Source organism: Hippocampus guttulatus, chromosome 2 (assembly GCF_054856545.1).
Source record: "Hippocampus guttulatus isolate MCC_2025c chromosome 2, RoL_Hgut_1.0, whole genome shotgun sequence".
Classification (NCBI taxonomy): Eukaryota; Metazoa; Chordata; class Actinopteri; order Syngnathiformes; family Syngnathidae; genus Hippocampus; species Hippocampus guttulatus.
In genome coordinates this window covers 16,950,781-16,963,845 of record NC_141262.1, presented here as the reverse complement: position 1 = coordinate 16,963,845, position 13,065 = coordinate 16,950,781, and the positions used below count along the sequence as shown (strand labels likewise).

The window sequence follows — 13,065 nt, the reverse complement described above, 5'->3', positions numbered from 1 at the left end:
TGTGGTGGTGTCCCTGCACCTGGAGGCTGGGCTTGGCTCCCCTTTACCCCGAGATGCATTTTTCATTTGGGGTCTTTGTTTGTTTTTCGGTGTTATCGTATGAACTGTAAAGCACTTTTGAGTTGCATTGTGTCTGATAAGGTGCTACACAAATAAAGGTGAACTGAATTGAATTCACATTGTAAGATCTATCCTTGACAAATGAAGATTTTAAAAGTTGATTTCTAGTCCACACAATATATTTAATAGAATGAGAATTTATCAAAAAAAATATGCTTCGTAAAGAAGTATAAACATGAGCAAAAAAAAAGTGCTTTTTAAAAACAGCACAGTCCGACACAGATAATCAAACAATTAATAAATGCAAGTGATGTTCTGTTGTAGACCGATGGGCTGAGCCCAGAGTTGCAACAGTAACCACACAGCGACAGAGGTATACCATCTTAATTTTGTCATCTGTCCTCAGACAAGATGTTATACACAGTTGGATAAAGCAATAACAAGCAGGAATAATGCAATAATGGCGCTCATTATGACTTCTTCAATCTGACAAAATGGCAATGATTAAGTACATAAAATACATTCAAAAAAGCTGCCCTTCACTTGACGTGAACAGCATGAAATCAACACAATTTCTCAGGCGTGATGTTGAAGTCACATGGGCCCTGACAGTGCTCAGTTTTACATCCTGATTCTATTCATATGCAGAAGCATGATTTGCCTTTTCAAAGCAATGACTCGTCATCTTTTCCCACTTTGCCTTCTCTCTGAGGTTATGCTGTTACTGTACTAAGGCTATCGTCTCTCGCTTTAGCTAGATACATTAACAGTACATATACTGTATATATACAGTATATATACTGTATATGATAAAAAATAAAGGGAACACTTAAACAACACGATGTAGCTCCAAGTCAATCACACCTCTGTGAAATCAAAATGTCCACTAAGGAAGCAACGCTGATTGACAATCAATTTCTCTTGCTGTCATGCAAATGGAATAGACAACAGGTGGACATTACAGGCAATTAGCAAGACGCCCCCCAATAAAGGAGTAGCTCTGCAGGTGGTGAGCACGGACCACTTCTCAATTCCTATGCTTTCTGGCTGACGTTAGGATAACGTTTGAATCCTGGCGGTGCTTTCACCCTAGTGGTAGCATGAGACGCAGTCTACAGCCCACACAAGTGGCTCAGGTAGTGCAGCTCGTCCAGGATGGCACATCAATGCGAACTGTGGCAAGAAGGTTTGCTGTCTCTGTCAGTGTAGTGTCCAGACCGTGGAGGCACTAACAGGAGACAGGCCAGTACATCAGGAGATGTCGAGAAGGCCATAGGAGAGCAAAAACCCAGCAGCAGGACTGCTACCTCTGCATTTGTGCAAGGAGGAACAGGAGGAGCACTGCCAGAGCCTTAGAAAATTACCTCCAGCAGGCCACAAAGTGCATGTGTCTGCCCAAACGGTCGGACACAGACTCCATGAGTGTGGTATGAGGGCTTGACGTCCACAGGTTGGGGTTGTGCTCACAGCTCAACACCGTGCATAATGTTTGATGCCAGAGAACACCAAGACTGGCCAATTCGCCACTGGCGCCTTGTGCTCTTTACAGATTAAAGCAGGTGCACTGTGAGCACATGTGCCAGACGTTACAGAGTCTGGAGACGCCGTGGACAACGTTCTGCTGCCTGTTTGGCAGTGGGTCAGTAATGGTGTGGGTGGCATTTCTTTGGCGGGTCGTACAGCCCTCCATGTGTTTGCCAGAGGTAGCCTGACTGCCATTAGGGATCAAGATGAGATCCTCAGACCCCATGTGAGACCATATGCTGGTGCGGTTGGCCCAGGGTTCCCCCATTTGCAAGATAATGCTAGACCTCATGCGGCTGGAGTGTGTCAGCAGTTCCTGCAAGACGAAGGCATTAATGCGATGGACTGGCCCGTCCATTCCCCAGACCTGAATCCAATTGAGAACATCAGGGACCTCATGCCTCGCGCCATCCACCAATGCCACACTGCACCGCAGACTGTCCAGGAGTTGGCGGATAATTTAGTCCAGGTCTGGGACGAGATCCCTCAGGAGATCAAACGGCAACTCATCAGGACCATACCCAGGTGTTGTAGGGAGGTCATATAGACAGACACGTGGAGGCCACACACACACTACTGAGGCTTTTTTTTAAGGACATTTCATCATAGTTGGATCAGCCTGTAGTGTGTTTTTCTGACTTAAATTTGAGTGTGACTCCAAATACAGACCTCTATGGTTTAATAAATTTGATTTCCATTGATGATTTTAGTGTGATTTTGTTTTCAGCACATTAATCTATGTAAAGAACAAAGCATTTAATCAGAATATTGTAGTTCATTCATTCAGATCTAGGATGCGTTATTTTAGTGTTCCCTTTATGTTAATATATATATATGTGTATGTATACAGTAAATGTGTGTGTGTGTGTCTGTGTGAGTGTGTTTCTGCAATTTTGCATGGAACTAGTTCTGTACAGACATTCACATATGACTTAATAAATGTATTTAGCATCCACTGAGGAACATTTATCCTCAGGAGCCTTGGTGTGAAATGTGTCCGTATGCGTGAAGCATTGGTGTCGTCCCTGTGCAGGTACAGTCCAGTTTGGGCTCATCCTTTGATATCTTTCAGCCCTATTCAGACTTCAAGTCTTAGAAGACTTCCTATCTAGCTCCGATATCACGTCCATCATCATTGCTAATGATGCCATAGGGGTTTGTAAGAAAATAAGAGCAGGCTAAGTGTGCATGTACTGTATATTTATGAGGCACTTGTGTATTTCTGACTGGAACGGGAGCTGGAGCGATCTAGTCCTTTGCCGTGACAGGAGCCCTTCCAACCTGGGATGGAACCTCGTTCATCCAGTGCAGATGTTCCATAGCACCAGCAGCACAGGCAAGACTGCAAGAACAAAATGGTTATCTTTTTTTCATGCAGGAAAGATCTCATCCGCAGGGAGCCAATGAGTCGGCCCTACAGTACTTTTCCATGCATGAACGCATGAATGGGCACACAGATGGCATGTGATCATTCCTCTTGTGTGTAAATGCTTTTAAATCCCGGTTAAAAACTTTTTTTTTTCCGTACAGCATCGACGATTAAGGTCTTTTAAATATTTGAAAATATTTTTTTTTTACAAAATCTTCCCGCACTGTACATTTTTTTTGTCATTTTAGTAAGCTACTTTTTATTTCTGTCCTTTGATTTTAAATGCCATTCACTCTTTAGTTTTTAAATCCAGTTAAATGTTTTACTTTTAATTATATCAAGCGCATTAAGTTATCTTGTGAATTGAAATGCCTGAATAATAAAAATAAAAGCTGCCTTCCCATGCCTCTGGTAGGTTAAGAATTATTGCAACTATCTTGCACAATAGATTGAGAGAATGAATGTATAATTACTGCAAATAAGCCACATTGAAAAGTAAAGTTACTAAGGCTGGGCTTTAAATCAATATCTATATGTTTGGTGACAGACACTTGATCAGTAGCAATGGAAAGTAGATTAGATTGTTCAATAGTAATAAATGAGGAAGAAAACGTCAATCCCAAATTGAATGGCGTTCCTGGCTCCACTTCTTAGTTAGATTTGTGCCACAATTACAAGCACGTGACTGGAAATTTTGAGCACAAGTGCATGTTTTGAGCGCACACGGAGCGTTCTTGTGAGCCTAGTCTGCCATGTGCTTGTCTGCTACCCTGAAGAAGCTCCCTAACGGCCTCCGGGAGCCGAATTAAATTGTCTCTTAACATTGTTAAAATAAATGAGCAGTTTTCTCCGTGTAACACTTGCAATAACATTGTATCGCGCAAACGAATATGATTAAAAAGAGATGGCTAGAGATACATGAGAAGTAAAGGAGTTCCCAGTCGATGCCATGCTAGCTCCGATGTTAGCTGGCTTCCAAACCTTCGACTTTGTATCGCATTGAAATCACAATCAGGTAAGAAAAACAATACATAATGCGTTATGTCAGCAATATGTGTGCCAACAAGTTAAATTATACCTAAAATCAGACTCAGGACAGTGGTCAAGTGAAAGGAATGTGCTCCAAGAGAGTATTAGTTTACCGGTAGATTTTTTTGTTGTTGTTGTTTTTTAGACATCACGCTTATATTGTATGAGCGGCGAATGAACCTCAATTTAACCGCTAGTGCTTTGGGGTTACTTATATACATTATCTACAAATACACATGGCTAGACAGCATTGCACATCACCCCATGTACACAACAGCAGTGTGTATATGGGGTGTACGGTAAATTCCTTGAAAATTTGTTTTCGACCAGATATTTTGATTGGTATTTTTCCTCTGGATGATTGTGTTTTACTGTATTTTATCATTAATCCAGTTCATCTTTTTTCTCAATTAATCATTATCGATATTGACAGATATGACATATCCTTAGACATTTTTTAAGCCATGTTGCCCGGCCCTACTGATGGCACACACAAACATGCTGAATTGCAACATGGCGTGTGTGTGTGTGTGTGTGTGTGTGCGTGCGTGTGTATCTGGGCCATCTTTCAATCCATTTTCTACAGTGCTTATCCTGTTTCTGCAAAAGGAAGGCTACACTCTGGAAGAATCCACTCTGGACTAGTAGTCAGTCAGGCAAAAGGCACATATTGAGACCGACAACTTTTACTCACATTCACAATGTCACTGAGAGCTCACACTGGCTCCAGAAGTCAGGAAAGTGAACCACCAAACCACCAGGGACTTGTTTGTGCGTTTTTACTTTCATGAATTAATTGTGAATGTAATTATTTATTTTAAAACATGTTTTTGCCCGAGATCCTTTCTGTTGAATTGTATCAAGCGTGATAGCTGTTTTTCTTGTAATTTTGTCTTGGGAATTTTACCTGAAAGCAGTTTTTGAACTTCCGACTGACAACGTAGAGGGCAATGGGGTTAATGCAGGAGTTCAGGGAAGCCATGTTGATGCCGACGTAATCCATCACTAAGAGGAAGCTGAAAGAGGGTGGTGACAGGCGTTCACAGTAAATTCAACAGGAAGTCACAAGTCACAGAACAATGTGTTCTCATGACGTGTGCAGTTTATTTGCTGATGTTTCCGCCTACCTGAGGAGTTCACAGCGGTTGGGGTCATTTTGGTTGTAGACTGTTTTCTTCAGAATACGGCTGAGATGAAGTGGCAGCCAGCACAGAGCAAAAATCAACACAAGGCAGAACACTGTCTTGGCCACTTCCCTCCTCTACACAAAGACAAAATGATGCTCAAGTTGGGGGTTGTTAGCTTGACCACACCCACGAGAGGTCGAAATCTTTCAGCATAATTGGTAGGGCTGTGGTTCATTTCAGTTTGCAATGCATCATTAAAAAAAACATTAATTCATCGAAACAAAAGTGAGAAAGAATGGTACACCACAACAAAAAATTGCAACGTCTCAACAACATCATGTGCCCTTCAACGTCAATTGCAGCTTGACAATAACGTCTCGTGCTGTCCACAAGTCGATTTATTGTTTGCTGAGGTATGGCCTTCCACACTTCTTAAACGTCATTGAGGTTCTGGGCTGCGGGGCTGACTCGGGTTTTCAATAGGATTCAGTTCAGGAGAAAGTGCAGGCCATTCCGTTTGACGTCCACCAGTCTCCAACAGCCATTTCCTGATGATGCGACCTCAATGAACTGGAGCATTGTCGTCCATGAAGATGAAATTTAGTCCCATGTTGCTCATGTAGGGGAACAACTGAATAAATAATGTTATTCCGGTAGTATGATGCTCCGGTTTCCTCCCACATTCCAAAAACATGCATGGCAGGTTGATTGGACGCTCTAAATTGTCCCTAGGTGTGAGTGTGGGCGCGGATGGTTGTTCGTCTCTGTGTGCCCTGCGATTGGCTGGCAACTGATTCAGGGTGTCCCCGCCTACTGCCCGAAGACGGCTGGGATAGGCTCCAGCACCCCCCGCGACCCTAGTGAGGATCAAGCGGTTCGGAAAATGGATGGATGGACGGTAGTATGATCTTGTCGCTGTACTATTCACTAAGTGCAGGGCAGTTCTGTGCTGACTGGCTACACCTACCCACATTATAACACCACTAAAATCACAGTTAGTGTTCCGAACCATGCCAGGTTTGGTGGGCAAGCAGTGTCGCAAGCCCTGCAGTTTTCGGGGGCCAGGAAAGCACCAGAGCCGGCGCCCATTCGCAGCTATGGGCGCTGGCCCATAGCTGCGAATTTTGAACCCATGCGGATGGCTTTGGGCCTCAAGGGGGAAGTGCCGACGTGTCAGCGCCTTGTGAATTCCGTTTAACATGACATGCCTCTTCTTCTTACTTGGATGACATGTATCTAGTCAGAACCTCTCTCACTACAGCGCGGGCTGTTTCTCTGTCATAGAGGTGACCCCGCCTTGGGCTGCTGCCTAGCTCACAGAGCACCTGACCCCTTTGGCCCCTCCCATAGGTGGTTAGCCCATGGGAAGGAGGACCCTCGGTGTGCTTACGAACTGAGCCTAGTACTCCATGGAGATACTTAATTAATGAAACTATTAATGAAGCCATGTACTCTGGGTTCAAGCAAGACATTATTTTATAATCCGTTATGTCAATGTAGTGAGCAATTCATATTCAATATTGCAACGCATCAAAGAATTCTTTTTTTTCGTCCACCCTGAACAACCACAGTGCGCCATAATTCTTGCAGTCATACCTGTTTCATGTGGTCATTGAGTGCAATTCGCATGCCTTTCTTTTGACTCAGCATCTCGCAGGACATGAGGGTGTAAAAGATTCCTGTGCAGGCAAGTGGTAGGCAGAAGTAGAAGCCAAACAGCCACCAGTCCTTTGCATCTTGGTAGAACTGGACAGATTCAAACACACTCAGAGATTTTCAAACTATTTAGCATGAGCAACTTAAGTTCCTGAATTTTGGAACAGGGCTCCAGACGTTCTCATCTTTTTTTTTACTAGGAGCACTACAGGACATACAGTTGTGCTCATGACTTCACATACCCCAGGGCTTGAGTGTCCAACTCCGGTCCTCGAGAGCCCCATATCCGACATGTGTCTGATTTCTCCAACCGCCAACACCCCTGGTTCAAATGATCAGATCTTCAGCAAGCTCTGTAGAAGCATATGATAATGATCCTGATCATTTGAATTAGGTGTGTCGGAGGAGGGAGATATCCAAAACTTGCTGGATAGGGGCCCTTGAGTACCGGAATTGGACACCCCTGCCCAAAGGTATGTGAACTTATGAGCACAACTGTATGTATAATACAGTAAAATAATGACTGCACTTTATTTAACATGAACCCTTGATGTTAATTCTAGACAATCTGCATTTTTTTGCAAATAGAGAGATTTGTTGTAAATAATGTAGTGGTCACCAACTCCGGTCTTTGAGGGCCCTTATCCTGCTCTCTTTAGATGTTTCCCTCCTCCAACACACCTTATTGAAATGCTCAGAATTGTTCTCGGGCTTCTACAGAGCTGACTGATGAGCTGATCAATTAGGTATGTTGGAGGAGGGACATATCGAAAGCATGCAGGGGAGGCCCCTCGAGGGCTGGAATTGGTGACCCCCTGATTCTATATTATTGCCTACCTTTATAAAGTTGGAGCTCTGCTCTGGATGCAGCAGACACACGCGCAGCTTGTTGCCTCTGTACGGCATCTCCAGCATGTCAAACGCCAGCACCTCGGGGACTGCTAGTAGCAAAGCAATCACCCAAATGAGTGTCACCTCCACTGCTTTCCACACAGGGATGCCCATCCCCTTCACTCTGCTCCATGATGTCACTGCGTGGTAGCTGCACATGCAATGCACACACGGTAGATTTAGCCAATTTGACCACTGCGGTTCTGCACAGCTGTTTGTGGATTACGAGCATACACACCGGTCCACACTTAGAGCACACAGGCTGAGAACAGTGATACCCACTGAAGCTTTTTGAATGAATGGGATCATCTTGCAGACATATACTCCAAATGGCCAGTCCTCTGCTATGAGCTGGAGACAATAATAAAGACAGAGAAATTTGTCGTTAGGACACTGTATTTTGCTTCGGTTTCCAATTGTATTCTTCTGTTTTTTTTCTTATATGATTGTCAAAGCCAAAACTAACACTGGAGTGTGTCTCCTTTCAGATAAACTATTTCTCCCAGGGGCTGATCAAATCAGTTCAGCCTCAGGGCAATGTCTCAAGTTATTGTGTTTTGAGAAGAGAGAGAGAGAAAGAAAAAACAATCGAGTTTTAAACCCCAGTGGTCTTTTTAACACATGCTGACAATTTATAATTAAAACATCATTTTACATTTCAGTTTTAAAGACTAAGTTGCGCTTCTCAGAAACAACTGAAATTTATTTAAGATTCAAATTTGCTTTGATGACAAGGTCAAAAGTATTGACTAAGAGTTTGGGAAATTAGCATACCTGACCATGTTTTCCCTTGCATTCAAGCCAAATGCACAACAATGCGTATGATACAAGACAACTGTTTTGATTTCTCTTTGACACAATTGCTGCCAGTGCTCATAATACACATGCCACGAAACCACAGTGCAGCACAGAATGCGCCAAGCTATAACTGTGCATGGAGGGAAACCGATTTCAAATCAAGTCAAAATGAACTAAACACTGGTATAATATCTTGGATGTGATCTCCTATTGTGTAATACACTAAGTGAGATGTTGAAGAGGCCTTACGTTGTTGCCAAACTAAATTACAGATTCTAGATCCAGCAGGTATCTTTGAAGATTAAACCAGTAAAATAGTGTATATGTACACATTGGGATGAATAAACTTATTACTGTGGGTAGGCACACCACCTTGGGGCAGTGGGAAGATTATCATCCCGCCAAGACAAATTGGTTCTCGTCATGACCCATGACAAAGTTCGGGTGAAATCCAAACATATGCAGTTGAGTTATCACAATGTAATTTGCAACAACAGAGGCCAAAACTCCTGACCATGCTCTGCCCATTAGCAGTGAGGAAAATTTTGTAATTTAACACAGTCCATAACCGGTGATGATCTTTATCACAGATAGACTTTGGCTAAGATCTAACAGAGTGAAGCTGAGTTTTTACAGTTTTGAGTTTAAAAAAATGTTGTCTCTTCCTATATCATATGGTGTGATTTTTTTTAAATAAAGCACGTCTTGTATTTAAATATGCAGTGTATGCAATTTTTTTTGTTTTGTGTTTAGTTTGACAGTAAACTCAACCAAGGGTGCTATTAAACAGCGAAAGCACATTCACTCTACGCTTGCTACGCAAACAACATGGTGCATTCAGGTTACTTTCACAACCTCAGGAACTTGCAAACGCACGAGGCCGTTCGGCATATCAACCCCCCCACATCCCATCCCCTAGATTAGAACATTTTAAAGATCACGAGAAGCCGAAGTCAAAATGTCGATTACATTTCGATTAATTGACTAGCCCGACTGCGATTTACTGTTTTGCCTTGCTTGAGAGCACCTCAAAGTGTAAAGGATCTGTGTAATGGGACAGGTTGCATTCCTCAACCCGCAGCAGGGCAACATAAACACAACCCCAGAAAGCAATCCAAATGAATGCACTTTCGTTACCTTATAGACATTGATGGGGATGGCGATTATGATATAAAGTAGGTCCCCAAGTGCCAGGCTGCCAATCAGGACGTTGGGTCCATTCCTCATACACTTGTTCTTGTATATAATTCTTAGCAGGGTGGAGTTCCCAATGATCCCGACCACAAAGATCAGGCAAGACACAATGGTGTTCACATACTTGAAGGCGTGCTTAATCTCTGTGGGTTTTAAGCACATTGGGGGGAAGGAACCCCTTGGTCGGGCTGGCTGTGGGGGTTGGCGTGAGACGGACGCATTATTCTTGAAGACTTCAGAAGTGTCAGGCACAGTCGGGGAGTCCCGGATAAACCGAGAGGCCTCAACCTCCACAGCCATCAGGAAGCACAGTAAAGCGAAGGCCTTCATTGTGAAGCGAGGGAGGTTTTTTTTGCACAGGGGGGCACTTCCTCAGTCAAAGGCAGTCTCAACGTACACAATCTCACATCGATGCTTTCGGTCTGGAGCCCTTTCCCAAGATATTTGTGTCCTGAGGAGAAAATAGACAAATCATCAGGCAGGACAAGCCGAAAAACAGCGATGTGTTTAGAGGTGAGCTTTCAAACAGCCTTGCAAGATTATTGCATTAATAGGCTGAATGTTTCACCGCACCCTGAATTTATTAGCCATTTAAAATGTAAAAGTAGCTAAGTATTGTGTCTCACACTTTAACATAATCAAGAAGACCAAAAGATTTTTTTTAGGTATCCATCTTGTTCAGGCTCACGAAAAGCGGTCCATCCCAAATGACTGCAATATTTGTGGAGCAACCATGACAGAGTGAATATGAATAGAAGGCGCTGCCTTGGGGGACCCTCACATCCACGGCGCTTAAGTAAGGCCCCAAATTCCTGAACTGAAGCGCATCTATATGCATGTGAAGAGGTCAAAACAATAAAGAAGATGATATTTTACAGAGTGATGGGTGGAATCCACCCCAGACTGCTGAGCAATCACTCACATGTAGGGTAATTGGGAAGTCTTCATTGTTTCAGCATTCATCCCATGCCAGCTTCAGTATGTAAACCACTACACGACAGAATTTCTATTATCCTACTACTTCAGTCCCTGTAACAATTTAAAGTAACATTTTCTTACACCGTAGATACATTTTGCAAGATTTTGTAGTCAAAACCTTTTGTCATTACATTTATGACTTTATGAACACATATCAGGCAGAAAGAAAATCATCCCGAACACAAAAATTCTTTCTTAATGTAATGAAGAGAACGGAGACTGTTGCCTCGAGCTAAATTCATAACAGTACCAATTTACGAGTTGAATGTGAAACATGTCTTCAGTCAGCGCACGTGTGAGTCATGGGTAACTCTTAAAAGGCTTTGCCAATGGGATCTATCAGGACAATTAAAAAAATCTGTTTACAATCACATAAACTCTTAAACTCAAAGCATTCGCGTAGAAACAGTCTTGAATTAAAATGTTCGTGGACTAGCACAGTCAATCACCAACTGATTTTAATACAGTTTTATTTTATAGTCTGGTTGTTGAATGTACACGCAGCATCTTCATGCACATGCGCAGCCTACAAATCACAGCTCGCATTGATGGATGGGCAAACACAGAGGCTTGTTGTATTTGCACACACAAAGACAAAATCATATGGATGAACTCACGCGCATGAGATAAGTACTGGGAACAAAATGTAGCCGAGGAACACTGTATATATCAACGGGGGTGTGGCACGTACCAAATCATGATATCATCAACATGGGGGGCGGCTGTGGCGGATGTCATGCACTGAAACGTACTGCAGTGGTCGCAGGAGGTGCAAGTGTTGGACAGAAATGAATAGGAATGGAAATTTGAGGGGCAATGCTAATGTAGCAACAACTACAACTAGATAGATAGATAGATAGATAGATAGATAGATAGATAGATAGATAGATAGATAGATAGATAGATAGATAGATAGATAGATAGATAGATAGATCATCATAAAAGTAGGTAATTATGGAAAAGTAGGTCATTATTACTTTGTGTCTTGATCTAGTACTATAAATTTGTTAAGCACTGTAACTTCCAAAACAGATTTTTGGCCCGTCTGGTTAACTTTTTATGAATTGCATTTTCTTGCCAGAGCACCCACCTAAATATAAACAATGAATCGGTATCAAGCCTGACAAGAGGTGGTGTTACGAATTCGTCCAACTTCTCTTGTTAAATATTATAATGATCAGTTATTTCGTCAAAATCAGCTCAAGAACTTACCGTATAACCAAAATACAGCGAGTTGCAGTCAGGGTTTAAGTTTCCTCATCAACATTGCACCAGATTTTCCAGTCAGTGTTTGCCGAATAAAACTTGCCAAGGTCTTGCGCGTCGCGTTTGAGACGTTCTCGTGGTGTTTGGCTCTTTCCCACTCGTCCTTATGTGAGCTCCTCTGTCGCAGAGAAGCACTATGCGCGGCTTTATATGCGCCTATCACACAGACAATCACGTGACAGCATAGCGGCCCGAAGTGCGCCTTTACTAAGCTTCATGTACCCTTTTTTTTCTACCACTTTTATATTTTTTTTCTACATCACTTGTACAAAGGCAATTCCGGTAATTTAGTTTTATTTCTGCCCTCCATACATTCGCTTATATAGCCACATAAGGGACACCTGTCGTTCGCAATATGAGCTGTGTCACAACAATCAGAAATTGTGTCATTTTCTGAAGTGAGGATTAGCCTCGATTGTAAAGTATTACTTTGAAATTGGGATTTAAAATTTGCGTATTTTGTGGTTGTAGAGACGTGTCGCGAAGCATCATTTCTCTCTTGCTGCTCCTAGTATTAAATTATTCTCCTGTCGTGAAGCATCATTTCTCTCTTGCTGCTCCTAGTATTAAATTATTCTCCTGTCGTATCCCAAATATGAAATAACTCTTAGTATGATGGAGTAAAATACACCAAAACATACAAACAAAAATACAACAGCACAAATGATTAATTTTGGAAATTCTAGATTTTTATACAGCTCTTTTTGATGGACTCTCGGGAAAGAATGCTGTGGCTGTTACTGTGCATGTTCATAATCTTCGCTAAAATTGTAGTCCTTCCATTCTTTTGTGTATGGCTTGTGTTAGGAAGTTATTATTATTATTTTCTTTTGCGTATAGTTATGGTGAGCCCGTCACATTGGGAGATGAAAGAAGAGTTACGTCGGTTCTCTTTGGAAAACTCTGTCACGGGAGCAACTCAGCCTCGGGCTCTTGCCTGAATGGTTATCAATTCAAACAAGCCCCTTGCAGTGCAATCTTGAAATGACTGTGCTTGTCGGACGTGGTAAATGAGGGGTTTGTTGTTGTCGTTTTTGCCATAGTAAGTTTGGAGATCAAACAGACAGTCATGAGCAACATTTGATTCATGAAGTCGCAATTGAAAAAAAGACAACTAAAGAACCCATTCTTCTCAATTGATATCTTACTGGATAAATATCTTTCAGGAAATTA

At 42.4% G+C, this 13,065-nt stretch overlaps 1 protein-coding gene across 1 annotated transcript; it reads right to left on the bottom strand.

Moving 5' to 3' along the window:
• Positions 1-221: 221 nt before the first annotated feature.
• On the bottom strand, positions 222-12,001 carry LOC147208700 (endothelin receptor type B-like). The gene is made up of 8 exons (XM_086099559.1): positions 11,839-12,001; positions 9,592-10,099; positions 7,895-8,007; positions 7,603-7,807; positions 6,706-6,855; positions 5,110-5,243; positions 4,890-4,998; positions 222-2,926 (listed from the first exon to the last, which is right to left on the bottom strand). Exons 2-8 carry the CDS (start codon positions 9,976-9,978, stop codon positions 2,786-2,788), a joined length of 1,239 nt encoding a protein of 412 aa, XP_085955685.1. The 5' UTR covers positions 9,979-10,099; positions 11,839-12,001; the 3' UTR covers positions 222-2,785.
• Between the last annotated feature and the right edge of the window lie 1,064 nt (positions 12,002-13,065).